The 20,333-nt window shown below is 46.3% G+C and overlaps 5 protein-coding genes across 5 annotated transcripts; 1 reads left to right on the top strand and 4 right to left on the bottom strand.

The window, feature by feature from the left end:
- Positions 1-474: 474 nt before the first annotated feature.
- C8R40DRAFT_1170215 (uncharacterized protein) lies at positions 475-3,225 on the top strand (the record flags this gene model as incomplete). Its single annotated transcript, XM_046231499.1, has 9 exons — positions 475-605; positions 663-683; positions 741-862; positions 917-987; positions 1,039-1,170; positions 1,224-1,646; positions 1,705-2,196; positions 2,253-2,328; positions 2,387-3,225. The coding sequence occupies 9 exons, from the start codon at positions 475-477 to the stop codon at positions 3,223-3,225; spliced, it is 2,307 nt and encodes a 768-aa protein (XP_046086720.1).
- A 6,194-nt stretch (positions 3,226-9,419) lies between these two features.
- Positions 9,420-13,958, bottom strand: C8R40DRAFT_1187912 (uncharacterized protein; the record flags this gene model as incomplete). The annotated part of the gene is made up of 13 exons (XM_046233021.1): positions 13,548-13,958; positions 13,316-13,495; positions 13,175-13,255; positions 13,017-13,123; positions 12,827-12,957; positions 12,321-12,769; positions 12,093-12,206; positions 11,847-12,036; positions 11,587-11,788; positions 10,270-11,532; positions 10,118-10,214; positions 9,851-10,064; positions 9,420-9,798 (listed from the first exon to the last, which is right to left on the bottom strand). Exons 1-13 carry the CDS (start codon positions 13,723-13,725, stop codon positions 9,420-9,422), a joined length of 3,585 nt encoding a protein of 1,194 aa, XP_046086719.1. The 5' UTR covers positions 13,726-13,958.
- Positions 13,730-15,122, bottom strand: C8R40DRAFT_1187902 (ribosomal protein S11-domain-containing protein; the record flags this gene model as incomplete). Its single annotated transcript, XM_046233020.1, has 4 exons — positions 13,730-14,035; positions 14,104-14,360; positions 14,439-14,607; positions 15,084-15,122. The coding sequence occupies 4 exons, from the start codon at positions 15,120-15,122 to the stop codon at positions 14,009-14,011; spliced, it is 492 nt and encodes a 163-aa protein (XP_046086718.1). The 3' UTR covers positions 13,730-14,008.
- C8R40DRAFT_181664 (uncharacterized protein) lies at positions 14,892-17,451 on the bottom strand. The gene is made up of 10 exons (XM_046234275.1): positions 17,018-17,451; positions 16,854-16,954; positions 16,762-16,793; positions 16,676-16,707; positions 16,522-16,622; positions 16,461-16,466; positions 16,156-16,408; positions 15,401-16,095; positions 15,264-15,346; positions 14,892-15,207 (listed from the first exon to the last, which is right to left on the bottom strand). The coding sequence occupies exons 1-10, from the start codon at positions 17,136-17,138 to the stop codon at positions 15,141-15,143; spliced, it is 1,491 nt and encodes a 496-aa protein (XP_046086717.1). The 5' UTR covers positions 17,139-17,451; the 3' UTR covers positions 14,892-15,140.
- C8R40DRAFT_1102643 (uncharacterized protein) lies at positions 17,122-19,561 on the bottom strand. The gene is made up of 9 exons (XM_046228003.1): positions 19,309-19,561; positions 19,197-19,248; positions 19,090-19,138; positions 18,943-19,033; positions 18,841-18,888; positions 18,573-18,783; positions 18,503-18,519; positions 18,269-18,447; positions 17,122-18,202 (listed from the first exon to the last, which is right to left on the bottom strand). The coding sequence occupies exons 1-9, from the start codon at positions 19,405-19,407 to the stop codon at positions 17,518-17,520; spliced, it is 1,431 nt and encodes a 476-aa protein (XP_046086716.1). The 5' UTR covers positions 19,408-19,561; the 3' UTR covers positions 17,122-17,517.
- Positions 19,562-20,333: the final 772 nt, after the last annotated feature.

The following is a 20,333-nucleotide window of genomic DNA, read 5'->3' as shown; positions in this document are numbered from 1 at the left end:
TTTTACTCTTCTCCTCTCTCATCTCGCTCATTGGACTTCTTCACAGGCCGCTGTACACTCAAATTGTTTTTTGGTGTCATCCATCCGGACTTTACTAATACTGCCTGTGATGAGCTCTGATGCGCATCCTGATTGCATTCTTTGTGTTGACCCTCGGCTCTTTTTCCTCCACTTAAGAGCGTTAAAATTTATCTTGTAGTAGTATCTGTGAACAGGATTCATCAATGCTGAAAGTAATATATATATAACTGTTAAATTTGCAAATAAACAAGCAAGGTGTAGGGCCCTTGCAGCAACAACTCCCCCGAACGTGTATGGTTCCAGTGATTCTTTTTTTTTCACAATGTCAACAGCCAGTAATTACGTCACAAATCGCCGTCGAAGGCTTGGAGCGAATTTACTTGTGAGCTTGTGATATCGCTGGCGCTTATTGGGGCAAACTGATGTGACCTGCGCTTATTTTCAACGATCTTCATGACAGACACTCACCAACCTCCATCGCGGAGTTCTATCTCTGAAGCTCCTCAAACAAATGGTCCTATTCCCCTCTTTGATGTCCAGATTCGCTTCTTGAATGATTCTTACCTCAGTTTCTTTAATGAACGGTAAGCATTGACTAATTGTTAGTATTTTGTTATCAACGCAGTAACTTCTGTTTTTAGGAAACGAATCGAGGACAATTAGTGAGAACTATTCACCTTCCGATGCTTTTTGGAGCTAACCTGAAAGCTGGAAAATAGTGTGGAATCGCTACTGAAATTGTACAAGAAGGTCAAATCAATAGACTCTTTTCTCGATGATCGGAGCGATATGAGCACGGCTCGAGTTGCATGGGTAGAAATAAGGGAAAACATTGAGCGAGGTGAGTATTCGCTACCTTAGATATCGTGCTTCGCTAATGTCAAGCTGTTCTCAGAGGCTCAAGCCCGACAGGCATTCCTTCATACCCTAAATTCCGACATCATAACTCCTCTTACGTCGCTCAAGGTCTCTCATTTACAGTGTTTCCAGGCAAGGTACTTAAATCATCTACTATAGGATACCCAGGAACGAATAAGAAAGCGAATCAAAGAAGATCTCAAGGAATCCACCTCCGCGTACAACGAATACGCCGAAGTCACTTTACCCAAATTAAAGTCGCGATATACGAAAAAATTTGCTGAAGTAGAGGTCAGAGCTTTGTTATACTTCTCTCAGACGCCTCATTACATTTGTCGCGTCAGGAATCCAAACGCGCAGCAGCCAATCCTCCGACTTCACCTACAATTCCCACTGGGGACTATCAAGTACTTTCTAAATTCCCAGGTCCAACTCGACCAAACGTCACCGCACCCCAACCTCTACGGGCTCTTGATCGTCGGCCGTCAGGTAGCGCTCCCGGTGCCCGAAATCGATCTCCTTCTTCCAACACTGCGTTCGCGGATCTCGCCCAACATGGCAAAAAGCAACTAAATAGTCTCATGGGCTTTTTGGACAAGAGTGGATCTGTGAAAGAAAGTCTTGGCGGGCGAGAGAATAACAGCGCTTTGCGCACTGTTCGGGCAAAGAGGGAACTGGAAGAGGCTGATAAGGAGTATCGCAAGGCTGTTTACTGGCTTGAGACTCTGAGGTTGAGACGAACGAAGATACTGGAGAGTGGGTACAACGTGCGTTCATGGGTGCCCGTTTCCAATGAAATTTCGATTTGACCTTGTCCGTTTTTAGAGTCTATCCATGTTTGTCGAAGAATGTTCAACGACTGTAAAGGTCGCTTTGGAGAGATATACGGACAATATGACAGCTACGACTACTACCCAAACTCAACTTTCGTCTCACGCCCGTGGCGTCGTAAACAAGATTTCACCAGAAAAAGACAAAAATAGGTTCATGTCATATATCCCTCGCTCACTGGCCTCTGCCATACCCGATCCCATACTTTATCAACATGGCCAAGTGGGCGAATGTCATGACTTGGCGTTTGGGTTCAGCCTCCTCGACTATGCCACGACCAAGAACTTGCCTGAGAGTGAAGTCCCGAAAATTGTCAAGGTGTGCATTGCGGAGATCGACAAGCGAGGATTAGATGCGGAAGGGATTTATAGAGTGTCTGGGAGGCACGCGATTGTGCAGACTTTGCAGCATGAGTATGAGAAGGACGAGAAAAAGTTTCAGTTCAAAGCGAAGGATGATATTTATGCGGTTGCGTCTTTAATGAAGGTGTGTTGTTCTACGATTCAATCTATTGGGGCCGGCATTCACATTTAGTTTCTCAGCTGTATTTTCGAGAGCTACCTGAACCAGTATTCAGATTCTCATTACAAGACCGCATACAGCATACCCAGGATATCGGTGTGTTTATTTTCATCATCGTTGGGAAATTGGTCTGAATAATAGCGTTTGTGCATAGCGGAACACCATTCCAACAACTTCGCCCTACTCCGTTCCAAAATGCGACGCCTACCCGCTGTTCACTACGCTACCCTTAAAGCCCTCGTCGAACATCTCGCGCGAGTAGCAGCTAATTCCGACAAGAACAAAATGGACCCAAAAAACCTTGCAATCGTATTTGGTGGTGTCATATTTGGCGAAGACGAAATCCCTAAAACCGGGGATCTATTGAGCGTGCAACAATGGAATGATTCGTTGATGGAAGATCTTATCAGCAACGCTCACACGCTCTTCTCCGAAGATTCAAAAGAGTTAAATACTAACAACAACAACAACCGTGCACATCCGTTACCGGCCCCTCCTCCAGGAGAACCCACTCCTGTGTACTCGTACGGATCCAAGACCACGAAGATCGTCAGCATTCCCCCGCCTCTGCGTAATATAGGTTTATCACCAAATTCAGAAGACTTTACGCCGAAATTGCCTCCACGCCCGGCGAATAGCATTCATCCATCTGCACGGGGCCCATCGTCTCCGACGAAGGAACGTATGAACACGGATATGGGCCCCCCACCGTTACCCTCACGACTTCGGCCCGCACAGTCGCAGGGCTCGTTAGGCGATATAACACCACCGCAAAGTTCACCTCCCTCTGCGACTTCGTCCGTCTTTGAAACGGATGATTCTGGGTCGGTGAATGGTGGTGGTGAGGAAAGTCTTACCCGGACGTCGTCTATAGCAGATCCGCGGTCACCCACTCTACCGATTATAGGCGAATCGGAGTCGGGCGAGACAGTGAAGGTCGTGATACCTTCGAGTCCCTCTTCTGCGAGACCACCATCACCACATCATCCGTAGTCTTGATCGCAGTTTCTTTTTGTTCCTCTTCTGTTTTCTTTTTTATTTTTTGGACAAAATTGAAGTGACTATCTATTATGCATGACTACTTTTTGTTTTCTCTATGATAATTCATGGCTATTACGTAGGCGATTATCTTTGTATCCTAGTCCTTATGACGATATCCAGACTCCAACTTGAATACCCCTCTTCTTTCTTTCGTCCAGGACGTGCACAAAGTGTTTGTCATTTCTGACACAACGTACATCATGCTGACCTATTTCCTACCCCGCAAACACCACTGAACATCAACCCACTTCTTATATTCTGATATTCCTTTGTATTGCACAAAATCAAATAGTGTATATTCCATTGCCAAAATGTGTGGCGTGTAGTAGTAATAGTTTCTAAATAGTACATTCATTGCGTGTTACAGATAGCAAAGTCGAAAACTATATGGACGTTAAAGATAGATACTTAAAAGATGGAGGGAGTACGTTAGATGTCCGCTAGATGCATGGTGAGATACGGCTCAAGTCTAACGAGATGGAGAAATGGGTAGATGGTCGTGATATCGAGATATGGCCTCATCACAGTCCATCTCCGCATCGTCGTATAAGGTTCTGTCTGGATCGGGCTGACGTTGTTTGGTTGAACGAACCAATGAACGCGGGCTTGGCAAGGTTGTTGCGCGCGTTGGAGTTGAAGGCCTCTTCGAAACCTCTGATATCTGGGTCTTGTTCAGAGTCTTGATAAGACTTTGAGGCATCCACTGCTTTTGCCAAGCAAGAACACGAGAATGGGCCTGGATTCTATCAGTGATTGAGTGATACTATTTTGGTCTGTGAGATGATCACTCACTTTGCCGGATTGAAATTTACAATCTCCAATCCCTCCAGGGAAGTAGCGCGAGATAAAGCGACATATGCTAGAGAAAACAATATTGAAACTCGTATCAGAGAATGGGTGTGAAGGGAATATGCCGCTTTACCTTGACCATTTTCAAATACTCTCCCTAGATCGACTTTGACTCTTTCTAATGTTTGACCCTGCGACTTGTGAATTGACAACGCCCATGCCAAAATCAGAGGAACTTGAATTCTCTTGGCTTCCACGTTTCCGAGAAAACCTTCAATAGTGAAGTTTTCTGGGGAGCAAAGAAGTAAAAGACCAGAAGTAAACTCGACAAGTGGCCATTTTTCGTCTTTCGTGAATTCAGCAGTAGTCAAAGGCTCGAATTCTAGTTCAGGATCATTCGATTCGATTCTGGGACGTTTTGTGGGGACTTGATTCTTTGCAGTTGCGCGAGGCCCGCCGACTTGCCTCATTTCAACGACTCGGATGTGTTCTTGAAGAGCTTGATGTGTGGTCATGAAGCCAATAACTTTGCCGAGAGATCCGTTGACCAAGCTTCCTTGAATGACGTTCTGGAGATTGTAGTATGAGAAGCGATACATGTGAACATAGAAATGATATCACAGTAATGAGCATAACCTGGGCTCCAACCTAGTTCGTAAGATCAGCGTGAGACGACTTTGTCTGTTACAATACTACACGATCATTTTTACCTTGAAGGTAACCTCCTCTAGCGCCACCTGCTCAGAAAGTAGCCTCGCTGCCTCTTTTTTGTCGATGAGATTTTTGTGAACATCTATGCCTCGATAATCCATACTATGGTAAGTGACGGAGGTGCTCCGCAGTGCATCTAGTTTTCTTTGATTACAATCCTGAACCTCCAATTTCGTGGCGAATCTTTGATGTCCTATCAAGGACCACCCTCATTGTATACAGCATAAGACGTACAGATGAGATGGCTCGATACCATCGGGATGGACTACAGGACGTCTGAGCGCATGAAGGGCTTTGATATGATCATCGGAAAGTTTTCCGACCCTCATTTCCGCAAGAATATCAACAAATGCTGTTGGAGATGAACTTGGTTGAGAAAATTTGAGGATTCAATCCGCTACAAACCTTGGTCGCGTTGGCGGAATACATGGGTCAATAAAACGATCTTTTTGATACATAGAGGCCATGATTCGGCATCAAAAGCAAAGACAGAAGGCATTTTGTGTTGGTAACTTTTGTCTGGAACCGGTGGAAGTTGGAAGAAATCACCGGAAATGACGAGCTGAAGAAAGATCTAGTACGATAGTTTCTCGGCCATGAAATTTGGGAGACATACCTGTATCCCGCCAAACGGACGTGAGTTGTTTCGCACGATCCGACCAATATATTCCTGTAGTGCAAGGTAAGAACTTATCAGCCTCGGAAGACGGGTCCTCACAAGTTTGTCGAAGAGTCTGCCATCTATCATCGATACTAAACTCGATTCAGTAAATAAAATGGTGGTATTAACCAAGATCGCACTTTCATCGATGATCAAAACGTCGGTTTCGGTCCAGCTTAACCTAGCGTGGGTAGAGTTTGCAATTCTTGAAGCAAGTATTGCGGCTTTTTCTTTGCCAAGGCCTATGCCGGCCCAGGAGTGCACAGTGGATCCCTTGATATTGATACCTGCAACAACCTCAACTAAATATTGCACTTTCGTTCCCAAAGACACCTGATACCTGCAATCCCAGTACTCGCCGTTACCGCAACCTCCAGTTTCCTGGATCGAAGAACTTTGATGATTTCCCGCAAAAGAACAGATTTGCCAGTTCCTGTGGAGGTTTAGAATTTGTGCAAAAGAGGTTTAGTTGGGAGCCCGTAGTCACCTGCAGGCCCCGTGAAAAAGACATTGCCGCCCGCTTTAACAGTTTCCAGGACTTGTTTTTGCTCCTTGGAGAGTTTAATTACACCAACTTGAGCTGTCTGATTTACGTTTAGCGGAGCAGACTCTATCATCGCTGTTGGCCCGGTCGGCAGGTCGGGAGTCGGCGACGGAGAGGGTATTGGAAGGATTATTTCATCGGACTCTTCCCAATGTGTGGAGGAATTTGGGTAGCGATCCGAACCATTGTTTGTATTGGGTAGAGATGGTTGCAGATTAACCTCAACAGCTTTCACGCAATGTTCAGCTTCGGAGCGCGACTTGAATCCAGCTTGGTTGAAGTGATGCTAAGGTAGAGATGAGCGAACGCTAAGAAAGACTTGGCTGAATATTTGACCGGTACGACCTATAAAAGAACGCAGAGATGTTGGAATTGCACACCAGAGGAGTGGAAGACGACATACTTCTTCCATGACCTCTTCAATCTGGGCACCTTTTTGCCCGATTACCACAAAATATTGCATTGCACCCATGTTCCAGATTGCGGGTGACGAGCCCAAGATGAGCAGTAAACCTCAAGCGAAATTAGAGTGACTTCGAGCCTCGTGGCGATAAGTCCCGTGACCGCGCTGCCGCTTTCGAGCGCTACTCTAGCCAGAAGTCCAACATGTACTAACGATGCCAAAAGCTTCAAAGAAGAGCTACTACGCTGTTTGTATAGGAAGAGAGGGGCCCAAGATATATAATTCATGGGATGAAGTACGTTACAATCAATCAACTCTCTATAATTATTATCAGATGAACGAATTCGCCTGGACCGATAGTGTAAACAAAATGTAGCGTTCCACTTACAGGCAATTTGCGCCACGGTGCTCTGAGTGTACTCCCTAGACATCCCGCTATCCAGGCGCGAAACATCGCGGCTTTTCGACCTACCAAGATGCACAAGATTGGCTTGGTGCGCAAACATTCTCATTGTAGTGTTTCGTCGCCGCTCATCATCGTCCTCCAGCTTCTGCAATATCGTTAAGCTCGAATCCAGGACGAGAGCCATCTGCTGACTCAGACTCTGAGGTTGAAGTAGTCGCGACAGGGCCTGTACCCTCAAAGACAGCGCGCTCATCGATTACCGCACGAAAGCAAATGCCCCCTACACCTATAAGCGACGATTCAGACATCGAAATTATCGATACCCCCCCTTTAGGAGCGACTGGCTCGTCTCCAACTGAGATTGTGCTCTCCCCGGAGCAGAAGAAGGTACTGAAGAAGGTGGAAAAGGGGGAGAATGTGTTCTTCACAGGTTCTGCGGGTACGCGTCCGATCAGTGACTATTTATAATAACCTTCACTTTTTGACAATCAGCCTAGGGACTGGGAAATCTGTTTTACTTCGCGAAATTATTCGTTACTTCAGAAGTACCAATAAGAAAGTCGCTATCACTGCCAGCACAGGTGTGGAGAACTCCTATGATGTCGAGAAATATACTTCCTCAATGTGTATCTAGGCATCGCAGCTGTTAACATAGGAGGCAGTACTATCCATTCGTGGGCAGGAATAGGCTTGGGCGAAGAACCAACGAAGACCTACGTTGGCAAGTTCCGCGGTCAGAAAAAACTTCGTAGTGTCTGGGACCGTTGGAGAAACGTTCATGCCCTCATTGTCGACGAAAGTGAAGAAATCTGTCCCGATGTATGCCAGTGAATTTGCCCTGACCTCACATTAGTTTCTATGCTTGATGGTGGTTTGTTTGACAAGCTGGTCAATATATCATTCTTTGTTCCCCATCTTATCTCATTCGTTATCTTGGTCAGGAATGTATAGGTCGAGAGTTGCGCGGATCCGAGACCCCCTTTGGCGGCATCCAGGTCGGTAATCCAAAGCCGGTCCTCATACTCTGATGTCGATTTCTCCATTGTAGCTTGTCCTCTCTGGTGACTTCTGTCAGCTTCCTCCTGTTCCTAATAAGCGAGATAGTAATAAAGCACCGGCCACATTTGCCTTTGAAGCCCAAACATGGGACTGTGTTGGCCCACCAGTCATATTGAAGAAAGTTTTCCGCCAGAAAGATCAAAGTAAGTGGATGTCTGCGCTGTAGGGTTTGCTCTGATTGTCGTTCCACAGGTTTTGTCAATATGCTGAATGAGATGCGATTCGGTACAATGTCTGAATCCACGATCAAAGCTTTCAAGGCTTTGAATCGTGATGTCACTTACGAGGACGGTGTTCAACCTACAGAACTGTACGCCTGTCTGACATTATTCATAGATATGTTTATCTGATTGTTAATTGTAGATTTCCTCATCGAGCTGATGTGGATCGGGCAAACAACACTCGACTTTCGAGCTTGCCTGGAGATTCTCATACTTATCGCGCGATGGACATCCCTGGAACAGACGCTAATGGAAATACATTGAACTATGCGCAGATGGAGCGTCTGTTGGAAAGACTTGTTGTTCCCCAGTCCATTACACTGAAGGTAGACCTGGCCTTGATCTGAACAGTGATTCTAGTATTCTGATCATTTTGGTAGGTGGGCGCTCAAGTTATGCTAGTCAAGGTAAGTGATCTTGTCACGTTAGATGGCCATACTATGTTCTTACAAAAGACCAGAACCTAGAGCAAGGCTCCTTGGTCAATGGTTCAGTTGGCACTATCACGAACTTCAGCACTAGTAAACAGGCCCTCAAGAACGGAATATCCGTTGCCCGAATAGATTCCGGTCAGAACATGCCCTTTCAAACAATGTACGAACCAGAACAAGAAGAGGAGGCGGAAGGGAAGGAAGAGGATGAGAACAACCCATCCTCTAATGCCCGTGTTTGGCCAGTCATCCGTTTTACTAACGGAAGGGAGATGCTTTGCATCCCGCTCGAGTTTACAGTAAATAGTCCGCTGGGCATAATGGAAGCCAGAAGAGATCAGGTAACATTGGAAAGTTCAGTTTAACCTGGGATAAATAATTTAATGTCCCCTCTAGATTCCCCTCATTCTTGCGTGGGCATTAAGTATCCATAAGTCACAAGGGCAGACTCTGGAGCGAGTCAAAGTAGATCTAGGAAAAGTTTTCGAAAAGGGACAAGGTCTTTACTTTATCTGTTGATGAATGTCTCACTCCAGCTGACCCAATATCTGTGTAGCATATGTTGCGCTGTCGCGAGCGACCAACTTGAAGCATCTACAGGTGCTCAATTTTGACCCTTCCAAGTAAGCTATTTGATAATGAAACGCGCTGCAATCAATACCCTGACGCGTCGTTTGCAGAGTCACCGCACATCCTACCGTATTGGCATGGAACGATTCGCATTCCACCGGTGCATCCACCACCTCAAAGAGGAACAAAGCTTCCACTGTGTCGAACTACCTCACCGACGATGAAATGGATGATTATGAAGCTATGACCATGTACCATGACTCATTCTGATCCTCATACGTGTACAAAGAGTATTACGCGAAGTACAAATTATTTACCGAGTATTGTACATAGAGATAATGATTCGCAATCTTAAACTCCTCTATTGTCTTCTATGTTTGCAATCCAACAGTGATGACCACAAAGCGGGACGACGCAAGGATGTCCCAATAGTAACCTTGCGTGTGAAGTCGTCTCCGAAGGTTCGACGCCAGTCTCACTGGATGTGTCCCGATTACTGGTGCTGGTCGTACTCGTTGCTTCATCATCCGTGCCAGCGGTACTCGCAGTGCTTGCAGTACTTCTGGATATCACACTACCTGAGGTTGTTTGTCCCGCTTTGGAAAGGACAGTTGGAACGTGAGACAGGACATCCATCGGGCGAGTTGTGTAGTATCTTCGGTAGCATGATTGGTGACCTCCATGAGCACAAACAGAGCACTGAAACATCAGACCTCGGACAGGAAGGCGACTGTTGAGAGTTTGCATCCTACACCATCCTTAGAATACAAGAGCGAACTCACCAGATGCCACATGTGATTGAAAGCCTGCAATTAGTGCAATAGGAATACTCCCCAGTAACAGATGATTGAGAAGTACTGACAAAAGCCCTCTTACAACGCCCACAGGCGGTGTAAATAACGGTTTCGACCAGGGAGGGTTTTTGAATGTCTTCTACTAGGACATGCTTCCTGATGTAGGATGCACAAGTAAATAGTTGTAATCGAATAAGTCGTTCTGAAATCATGGTAAGTATAGACGAAAAAAGATAGTTTCAATGCGTTGCATACCGATGTAACTGTCGATGAACATCAGTTGTCGTCGTTTCCCCAGGCGTAACTCTTTAGAAATAAGGATAGCTAACATAGCACACATCTGAATATCTCCCTTAGGTTTATGTATAAGATCATTCATGACAAGGATCAATTAAAAGTCGGCTCACATCATCAGCGAATTCTTCGAGCTTCTGGTACACTGCAGCCCAAACAACGTTTCTTATCTTCCCTTCCTCCTTTTCTACTATATCCTCGTGCCTTTGTGTCCAGACGACCTGTCTCGAAGGCAGAACTTCTCCGTCGAATTGTCCTTCCATTATCTCCGGCAAGGATGTTTTATCTTTACGCTGTTGAATAGACACATTCCGCAATTGTTTAATAGTCTCTTCAGCTTTGAGGGAATTTCCTTCATTCCGATCACCACGATACGAAACTTCCCCGCCAGCAATAACTGTGCGTATGCTACTATTGGAGTCCTGTCGAACGAGTGGCTTTTGTTGAGACGACATAGACAAGTGAGAAGAAACAGGTGTGAGGAAGCTCGCACTTTGACCTCTTGTCTTGGTATTCCTCTTTGTCAACGAAGTTGAACTACGTTTGAGAGATCTGCGATTTGAAGAAATTCCGGTTCGAGTTAGACTGGTGTTACCACCATTCGACGCCTCGCTGTCAGTTGATCTCGGAGAAGCCGAAGCTTCATCGTCGTCGTTCTCATCATCTTGCACTTCCCCCTCTGCGTCGTTCCCCTTCCACTGATGCTGTCCAGCCACACGCGAAAGTGGACTGGGATGAGAAATTCGCGAGGTGGCGACCGCTGGAGAGACGTGGGTCTTTCGCATATCTGATTCTTCGTCGAAGAAACTGTCTTTGGATTGATTATCGTTAACCTCGCCCTCAGATGACGAGCTGCTGTCTGAATCATCCAAAGCGCCTTCACCGACATGCTTCAAGCTCGAGCTGCTGGGACTGGCACTGTACGATGTCGAAGGGCGTCGATACACTGAGGGTCTTCTGGAGGTCATACTTGGTACACCATTGATACTTGAATCAATGGATTCTCGTCTTCCAAGATAAGCAGGGAGCCTTCCGGACATTGGCGTCATAGGAGGAAGCGAAGTCAGACCGTAATGAGGTGAAGTATTATTGGATGACGAAGGTGTTGTACGCCTTGTATGTCCTGAAGCTCTAGAAAGACTGCGAGTGTACAGTTGTTTACTGTAGATTGATGAAGCTTTCTCGGATCCACGAGTGGATTTGCCTCCTGGGCTAGTGTCAGCTCCATGGGATACTATGGCAGGTGCAGAAACGGAGTGGACCATATTGTTTTTGGAGGGCGGTCGGGTTGGAGGATTGGGGATAATGTTAGTCAACGACACTGCCACTAATGTCCAAATTTGTGCTGCTCCTAAATGCCCTGCCTCAAAAGCGATCTGTTAAGAAGAATGTGATTTTTCCTTGACCATTACAGAGTGTGTTTATCCTACCTGCGCGTTGGAGCTGCAAATCTTCCGCCGGTCTTCACCTTCGATTACATATGTTTTCGCCAAATGCACAAATGTCTGAAGACTATCAAATGCCAGACCATCCAGCGTCCCAATGACTTGGGAGGTGTTCTGGAACACAGTATCCCCAATCCCTTTCTGTTTAATTCCATACTTGATAGCCCGCTTGAGTACCTCAGGCCGACTAACGATGAAGTCAGAAACATTGCGCCTAGTATCAGGACATTCTGACTTTGACTTACATATCATCATATGGTATTTCCCAACGGCTCGCCGAGCTGGACACAAAGGTCAACGAGCCAGATGCATTCGAAGTAAGTGAAACTTGAGGGATGGCATCGATAGGCTTGGTGGCGTCCCGTAGATCGAGTTGAGAAAACATTCCAGAGCCGTGTTGAGTCCATAACGTATTTGGATCGCCAAAAGCAAAGTCTACAACAACATAATTCTGGCTTAGATATAACTCAAGAAAATGGGGTAACACATACCGGTTGAACCACCTTCAGCAGCACTTCCGTTGACATGCCATTTCGCTATCCAACCTCTCCTTACATCCCAAATTTCTGTTACGTCACCAACTCCACCATCGATTTGTGAAGATCCTTTGGGACTCCCCGTAACTGCAAAGCCACCTATTCCATTCTTGCTCCGCAGACCCTCATTGCCTGACATATCAAGACCAAGACCGAACCCAGTTCCTTTCTTAGTTAATATACCCTGTCCACCTTGAACGTTCCGCGTTGAAGGCGTTCGAACTGGTACACCAGGCGTGTTTGGTAAAACAGTAGGAGTCGCGTTGGAACCCATCTCAGGATTACTCCCTGAGCTGAATTCACCATTTGAGATTACAGCGATTTCGCATTCGTGTGAGGGTCGCCAGAGGACGCGCCGGACTTGAAAGGATGGGTGTAGGGTATACGTTGGCTTGTGCGGCATATGCGAACTTTTACTATTCGTCACCGAGGTTAAATCCCAGACGTTTACGCAACGATCCAACCCTCCGCTTACGATCCAACCATAGCCATTTCCTGTAGTTTCAGAAGTGGGAGGACTTGAGGCGCTGGTGGCAGTGGAGGTGCTGCACCAATCCAAAGAAGTTACAGAGGCAGAATGGGCTACTATAATACGGTCCAGCGAGCCCCGCTGTCCCATCTTGAGGTCCCACCTACGAAACAGAGGCAACAAGTCAGCCTCAAAACAAAATTGATATTTTCAAAGTTACCTGTAGATGCTTCCGTTGTCTAGCCCTACGACAGCTTGAAGGGGGGACCATACGACGGGGGAGAATACGATCGTACGGATGCCTGTTGGATGGCGGACGCGCATGATGGATTTCTGAAATTCTCGCAGATCCTGAGTAACTCCAATGAGACAAGTAGGCTCCGTACAAGAGGTAGTGACCGTCGACTGACCCATACACGCAAATCTCCATCAGAAGACCCAGTTATGCAGTAATTCGAGACTACGGGAGAGATTGACAGTGCGTGTATGGACCGTATATGATCCTTCGACTTGCGTTCTTGTGATATGGCTTAAATGCGATGCGCTTCGGTCATATTATGCGACGTACCATATTTCGAGCCAGATTTGTTGATGTCCCACATAATAAGTTCGCCATTACGGGCACTAGTGAGAATCTTATTCTTGTATTCTGTCCAATGCGTTGTCTCAGGATAGAAAGTAAAAAACGAATTGATAGCAGCAGACGGACCTTCGCGACACCAAGCTACACAAGTGCTGCTGCTATCGATTTTCAAGCCACTTCCATCCCACAGATTTCTTGACGCCTCAATCCGAAAGCCTCCTTTACCAACTGCTGAGGTTTTGTATTGGATCGAATCCTCCAAATCATTTGTCTGCAATGGGTCCACTATCCTGAGGATTTTGAGAGCTGAAGCCGATAATCAGAGTGGTACTCAGTAAAAGTACATGATGGATCGTACATTCTTTGCCGGTCACCACACATCTGGTGCCATCTGAACTCTTTGATATCGCACCTCCGCCATTCGCACAAGCCCTTTGAAGGCGGACAGTTCGCGGCGGGCCTTGATATCCGTGAGTACGAGGGTCGTAAAAGAAATCGGCAGACGTATTGTTTGAAAGATGAGAGTTAAAGTTCATGAACAAACGAACATCGTGATTCAACTTCAAGCTTCAAGCGCCAATTCGAACACATTCATACCACCAGTGGTTCTACACACACGCAAATCTCAGAATTATTACATTTCGTCCCAATATTACGATGTAAAGAGACTGCGGGACAGGTTCAAAAGGATGAACCTGCTGCGCTGGTCTGGCAACTGATCCTTCCAAGAGGGTCAAAACCCTCAAGGAAAGTCGTGCAAATATATTGACAATGTTCCTACATACGGAGACACAACCAGAGATAAAAAAGATAGGCTGGTCACAGACGACGACCACGACGACCACCCTTAGATAGGGAGACAATGATACGCGTATAAGCAATGCATTATGGACAACAAAAATTCGAAAGCGCACCTTGCGACGAGTAGAGTCAGTAGGGACAGGTGTAACATCCTCAATCCGCCCAATGCGCATTCCAGCACGAGCCAGTGCACGGAGAGCGCTCTGTGCACCCGGTCCAGGGGTTTTGGTACCAGTTCCTCCAGTGGCACGGAGCTTGACATGGAGAGCTGTGATACCTATTTCACGGCATCGAGTAGCAACGTCCTGCGCAGCCAACATGGCAGCGTAAGGAGAGCTCTCGTCGCGGTCGGCCTTGACTTTCATTCCACCTACAAAGTCGGTATCATACAGATTAGCATAAATGAATCACCATGAAGACAGTATAAAATCGTAAAAGCCGCACGGACCAGTAACACGGGAGATTGTTTCCTTTCCAGATAAATCGGTGACGTGCACAAAGGTGTCGTTGAAGGAGGCAAAGATGTGAGCGACCCCAAAGACGAGCTCACCCTCGGCAACCTGAGGACCGAGCGAGACTGTGTTTTCTTCCTTGACGACTTTTCCTTTCTTTGGGGCCTACGTAGAAAAATGAAACATAAAGTAAATCAGTATTCGAATTTATATGATGGTCTGGCTTCCCAAATGGCCTCCTTGGGCCAAATTTGAAAGAGTCATCCGGACTATGACCATCTAATCCATCCTTTTCCATCCCATTGAGAGATCCAGAAAGCAGAAAAACAGAACTCAACCGTCGAGAAGCCAGTCGACGACCAGAATATTCACCATTTTTGTCGATCTTGTTTTGAGGATAGGTGGATTTGGCGTCGAGTCTGAACGGTGAAAATTGGAAAACTGAATGATAGGCGCCTGAGTACTAGTGCACACGGTTAAGCGCCCGATCCCCAAACCAGTATGAATTGAATTTGCTGCAGTGATACAATATACAGAAAGTAGTCGAAATAGAGATGTATACAGATATGTAAATGTAGTGGATGATTTTACAGTGATTGAGCGGAGGTGTACACTACAGAAAGGACAGCGAAAGCAAGAACCGTTGGATCATTAGTAGCCGATAGTCTTACAGTGAGCATTCAATTGCATCTATTTCACTAACCCACAAGCTCAACAAAGTTGGCAGGAAATATTCCTTTTCGATTGTCGATTTTACCTGTCCACCTACACCAAAGGATATAAACTGGAGTGCAGAGGGCATGAAGATGATAAACACCTACCAATCGTCGGAACTTTCACTTTTCTTTGTGATAATAATAACATCACCCTTCTTCAATGATAAATCGCCCGACTGTATCAATACCTTCAGTATACAGTAGAAGTATGATAGGAGATGATAGGAGAGAAAATGACATGCCTCCACTCCATCGAAATTATACAGTGCAATTGCACGAGCAACACCTTCGTGACGCAATAAAGGCTTAGCAAGCTCTGGTTTAGGAGCGATATATTGTTGAGCATTGGTAATTGGAGATGATATAGGCATAGATGCCATCGTCGAGCTGAGTTTGGAAGAAGGAAGCGAGCTCGAGAAAAGATTCGACGAATAGCGGCGGTTGTTGGACGAAAAGGGCGAAGGCGAAGCCATGCTCATAGATCGACCATGTCCGGACAAATCTCCAAGGGAAGCAAATGGATCAGCTTGCTCCTTGGGGGTATACAAACTCATTCGACTCGGTCTGCGTAAATCCTCTTCAGGTGAATAATCTGACTCAAATCGGGTATCAAAACTTGAAGTGACAGAGTCATCGTCTAACTCCCTATGAGGTACACTTATTGACAACGACTTCGACGATTGCGAAGTAGACTTTGGGCTAAACGTGTTTGTTCCGTTGGTATAGTCATTGCTGCCAGTATTAATCCTAGAGTCGAAGTATGAGCCTGAGCTTTTAGGTTCTCCCCAGGATGCCGGAGGGTATGGAGATTTGTCTCCTCCTTTTCTTGTTTTTCGCAAAGTAGCAGCCGTTTCTGCGCCTGGGCTGGCTAATCCCCCGAACGCATACCCGACGTCTTCCCTGCTATCATCAATCCAAGGTCGGTTTCCCGGCATTCCTGTGCAAGCCTCGAGTGTCTTAGTGAGTGTAGAAGCCCACGGAGGAGCCTCTATCGAACCGCTAAGAAGTAGTTTCGCAGTAACCGAATCGTTTTCGTATGCTTGTATATTCGCATCTTGACGTTCCACGATGACTGATCCTTCAACAGAAATACCGCCAAACAACCCTCTGGTCTTGGAATAGCTGTACATAGCGGCGACCTTGCCGCTACTGTTGAGTGATCCAGAGGCTTCACCATTTCGTCCGAGAGGGCCAACAGCGATACTAGCGTTCCCACCAAGAGTGAGAGATCCTGCGGCCATGAAAGATCTCTTTGGATAGGTTGAGGAATTAGAATGGACCCCTGAACTATGACTGACTCACTATGGACTGACCACAACTGCGTGTGAGCATCCGATCAGCACAGTAAATGGCGAACACTCACAGATCTCGAATTGAGGACAACCAGGAAGTCCGTCATCTCTGCACCCAGTTGACCACCCACACCCAATCCAGCAGTCCCGATTGCACTCGGAGCCGACCATGCTACAGAAATCAGCCTGGATCTCGCTGTTCGTGGAGAATGGCGTAACACTTACTTCCATCGGGCAATTTCGCAATTACGATGCCACTTCGGATGACATTAGAGTTATTGATAGCACATAGATAATTCGAGATACTCAACGACCCAGCTCTCGCACTAAAGAGGAACCCAGCCTACATATACAGTAAGTAAGGATGTTAATATTGTTCCTATAAGTAGATGTCATTACTTACTTTGAACACACTAAAGATCGCAAACCCCTTCGCATTTTCCAGTACATGACGAGGGATCACACCGTCAAGGCCATTGTTTCCGCTGTCAACAAAAGATTTGACTGAAGATACCAATGCAGCGTGGTGAGCTTGTGGCTTTCATAAAGTGAGTGAGACGAGCGCACATATCTTGGCGGCTTTGGCGCATTCTTTCGGAAGAGGCTGAGGAAGGGGACTGTTGAGTTTCATGGAAATCCTTGAGATGTCTAGACACCGATACTCAAGTCGAGGAAGCAAAGTCGACATTTATACGGGCGCTTGGATAATATCTGATGACGCAATGTGCCGAAATCCTCCCGCACGTAAAGTGCACCCAATGTTCCCAGCCACTTTACAAGCATGATAAGAACTTAGAAAACGGTTATATGAAATGATTAATGTTATGCCAAGGTGTAGTATGTGATATAAGTAGTGTCAGATTCGAAGAGGGGGAAGAAAAATACAGATTCAAATGAACGGATGAACTCTACAGCTCTTACGGGGAGCAGTCCATGTGTTAGTCGCACATTGCACTGTGCAGTAGTAGAAAAGAATATGCTATTCGTGAAAGATATATGCTTTAAATGTAGACATCCCCCAGGACCAATTTGATAAAAGAGAAAAAAAAGTCCTTCACTTTCAAGACCTATGTGGGTGGCTGTAGACGGAACCCATTCTTTTTAGGCGTTGCTTGCGGGTTCCGTTGAGATTGGAGGAACGATGGCATCTGACCATCGCTCGTCTGCCGCGAGCTTCCCTGTGCTGCTAATTCTGTACTCAACTGGGTATCGCTATTACTGAGACCCGCTTCACTCCGTGTATCGCTCCTACTGCGGGCATCACTACGCCTGGAGGCAGTATTGCTCCCTCCATCAATATACCTCGGTGGTAGCTCTACAACCTCGGTACCATCTTCATGATATACTGTAACAGGCGCTCGCCCGCCGTCGTGATGAACGACGTAGACAGATCGAGATTGAGAGTTCGGGTCGTCTTGTCGTCCCTCACTGCTAGGCGATAGTGGGCCGGTATTATGCTCAGGCAGGACAAACGGTTCGACTTGATATTCTGTACCGGAAGGACTGCGATTGAGAGCTGTTGAATCCAGAAGCCGGCCACCCAAAGGAGCAGTGCGATACCCGGTATTGAACGGTGTAACATTGGGAGATCCAGAAGGCGATGAAGTGTCGAGACCCGCATACGATGTTTTCCCCGATTGCCGCCTTCGGAAGAGACAGAAAGCGCCCAAAGCGCCGACAAGGAGTCCCACTACCAATGCTCCTACTGATGCACCTGCAATTGTACCAGCCGAGATTGAACCACCGCTAGAACTTCAATAGTGACAACACAATCCGGGTCATTTTTAGTACATACAAGTGTCATAGAAATTGCCTCACCTTGCTAAACACGAGCTGCTACCTTCTCCAGAATGTAATGGCCCGTATGACCAATAATTGCCGGCAGAGTCTGCAACGGAAATGAAAAACGGAGACGCCCAAGTCAGATCGATTGTCCATGACATGGCTGATGCGGAATTTGATGTGATATTTAGGGGAGGGTGAAGACTAGGAGCGACCTAATATAATTCATTCTTCAGAAGAAGATACTCAACGCAGAGAATTCGGACTTGCCGTGAAGGTATATGGACCTGAGACGACACATATATTGATTAGCAGCAAAAGACAAACAATCGGGACACACCTGTGCCGTTTTTAGGAGTAACCGTGATATCTGTGCATTGATCAATCCAGCCGTATTGACTCAGAGCTCCACTCGCAACTTCGGCATCGACATCGAGAGGACCAAGCGGGAATGAGAGAGTAGAATTTGAGCAACTAAGTGAGGAGCTCGATGTGTTGGCGATCACTGTATACATCGCCTGACATCCACCAGTATTGCCTTGGCTGTCGAACTACAGGGAACATTAATCAATGATAGAATCACACTGACGATGGGAATGAATAAATACCATGCATATTTGATATAGAGTACCAGGACCAAAGGGGACCGCAAAGTTCTAAAGTAGGCTCAATATAAGACACCCAGATCCATACGCCCAAGAAAGACGTACAAAATTCAGGTTACTTCCTGCGGCAACTATAAAAGGATAGACAAAGGCAGATGTATAGATTTGAAGATAATAAGGGGCAACTGGGTTAGGCCTGATAAGTTGGAAGATATGAGCAACGAGAAGTTAAGGTATCAGGATACAACGCACCCAGTATTTGTTCCTCGTGACCACTGAATATTCAGCGTATCGCACTGCGCTGGGAATAGAAGCTTCAATTATCACTGATTGACAAGTAACGGTCAAAGCCGGCTTACTCGTTACGGGTACCGGGACTGCTAAATTGCTATCCCAGGAAAAGCTGAACGACTAGCTTGCATGTTAGTACTTGTTATTCGATTGGGACAAAGAATTACTGCAAGTGCTCACCTGTTGCATGAACCCATCGGCCCGTACCACCAGCAACAACCAGGAGATGACCACAGTGACCAAGGCCCTGTAAATGAGGGCAAGGGGGGTGTAGGCCATGAGGGTGGAGGAATAGAAGGTTATCTCGACAGGAAAACGCCTATATTGCTCCACACGTGTCGCGTCGGTGGCGGTGTGAGTAAAATATCGCTCGTACAGTCGTACTCGTATGTTGCTTAAGGAAAGAGCAGCAAGTATTCAGGACAATTGAAGGAACAAATCCGTTTGACATTACATATATGTATACCGATTTACACGGGCAGAAATCTCTGCATATCGGCAATCTAATTCAAAGATATTGACAGCTACAACGTAAACAGTGCGCAAAATCGATGACCGCAACAAACGGATTCATCCATCGTGGCGCCCACCTCTCGAGCTAAAGGACCAAGAGGGACCGAAGTCAAGGCTAGTCAAGGAGGGCGTCCGCCGTCACTGAAGATTTGATGGAAAGAAGAGTGTGATTGATTAGACGACTGCTTAGAAGAAGTCAAAGAGCTTTGGTCAACCTACATAGGTTCGAATTCGAGTCGGTAAAAGGGGAAACCGTCGCAACAGACTCTGCCACCTCTATGAAACCACTGTAAATCAAAACGCCGATACCTAGAACTATTGGATGCAATGTCTGTGCACACAATAGACTTCGAACTGTTCGGAATCGGACACAACACGAGCATGTCGAGCAATTTTTTTATTTTTCTGAGTCTCCGCTGATGGAAGAGACTGTCCCGATCTCTTCGATAACGCTGGGCGTCCGATCCTTACTTCTTCAATGTTCATGATTGCCTCCGTTGCAAGGGAAAGTGAAAACGTGAGGTCGGTCTTTCGCAGGCGATATTTTCCGCAGTCCCGTACAGTCTAGTCCTATGCTATAGAGGAAATGAATGAGAAGCTCCAGGAGTCCAAGGGACATGTTGTTTAGAGGGAGGGGAGTCTGTATCTTTTCGGGAAGCAGTCTGAAACAGTGAATCCATAAGTACGATTAA

The sequence above is a fragment of the Lentinula edodes genome (genome assembly GCF_021015755.1).
Source record: "Lentinula edodes strain Le(Bin) 0899 ss11 chromosome Unknown C8R40scaffold_16, whole genome shotgun sequence".
NCBI classification, from domain to species: Eukaryota; Fungi; Basidiomycota; class Agaricomycetes; order Agaricales; family Omphalotaceae; genus Lentinula; species Lentinula edodes.
The sequence above is the reverse complement of the archived record's forward strand: the minus strand, read 5'-3'. Positions and strand labels throughout refer to the sequence as shown.

What these genes read in the sequence shown, in the direction of transcription:
- C8R40DRAFT_1102643 (XM_046228003.1), bottom strand. Translation starts at nt 19,407, where the DNA reads ATGGCCTACACCCCCCTTGCCCTCATTTACAGGGCCTTGGTCACTGTG. An exon ending in CCGATGGGTTCATGCAACAG is followed by an intron (nt 19,249 to 19,308) that starts GTGAGCACTTGC and finishes CATGCAAGCTAG; the next exon opens with TCGTTCAGCTTTTCCTGGGA. An exon ending in TCACGAGGAACAAATACTGG is followed by an intron (nt 19,034 to 19,089) that starts GTGCGTTGTATC and finishes CCAACTTATCAG; the next exon opens with GCCTAACCCAGTTGCCCCTT.
- C8R40DRAFT_181664 (XM_046234275.1), bottom strand. Translation starts at nt 17,138, where the DNA reads ATGTCGACTTTGCTTCCTCGACTTGAGTATCGGTGTCTAGACATCTCA. An exon ending in CGCCAAAGCCGCCAAGATAT is followed by an intron (nt 16,955 to 17,017) that starts GTGCGCTCGTCT and finishes TGGTATCTTCAG; the next exon opens with TCAAATCTTTTGTTGACAGC. An exon ending in TGCGAAACTACTTCTTAGCG is followed by an intron (nt 16,096 to 16,155) that starts GTTCGATAGAGG and finishes AGGCTTGCACAG; the next exon opens with GAATGCCGGGAAACCGACCT.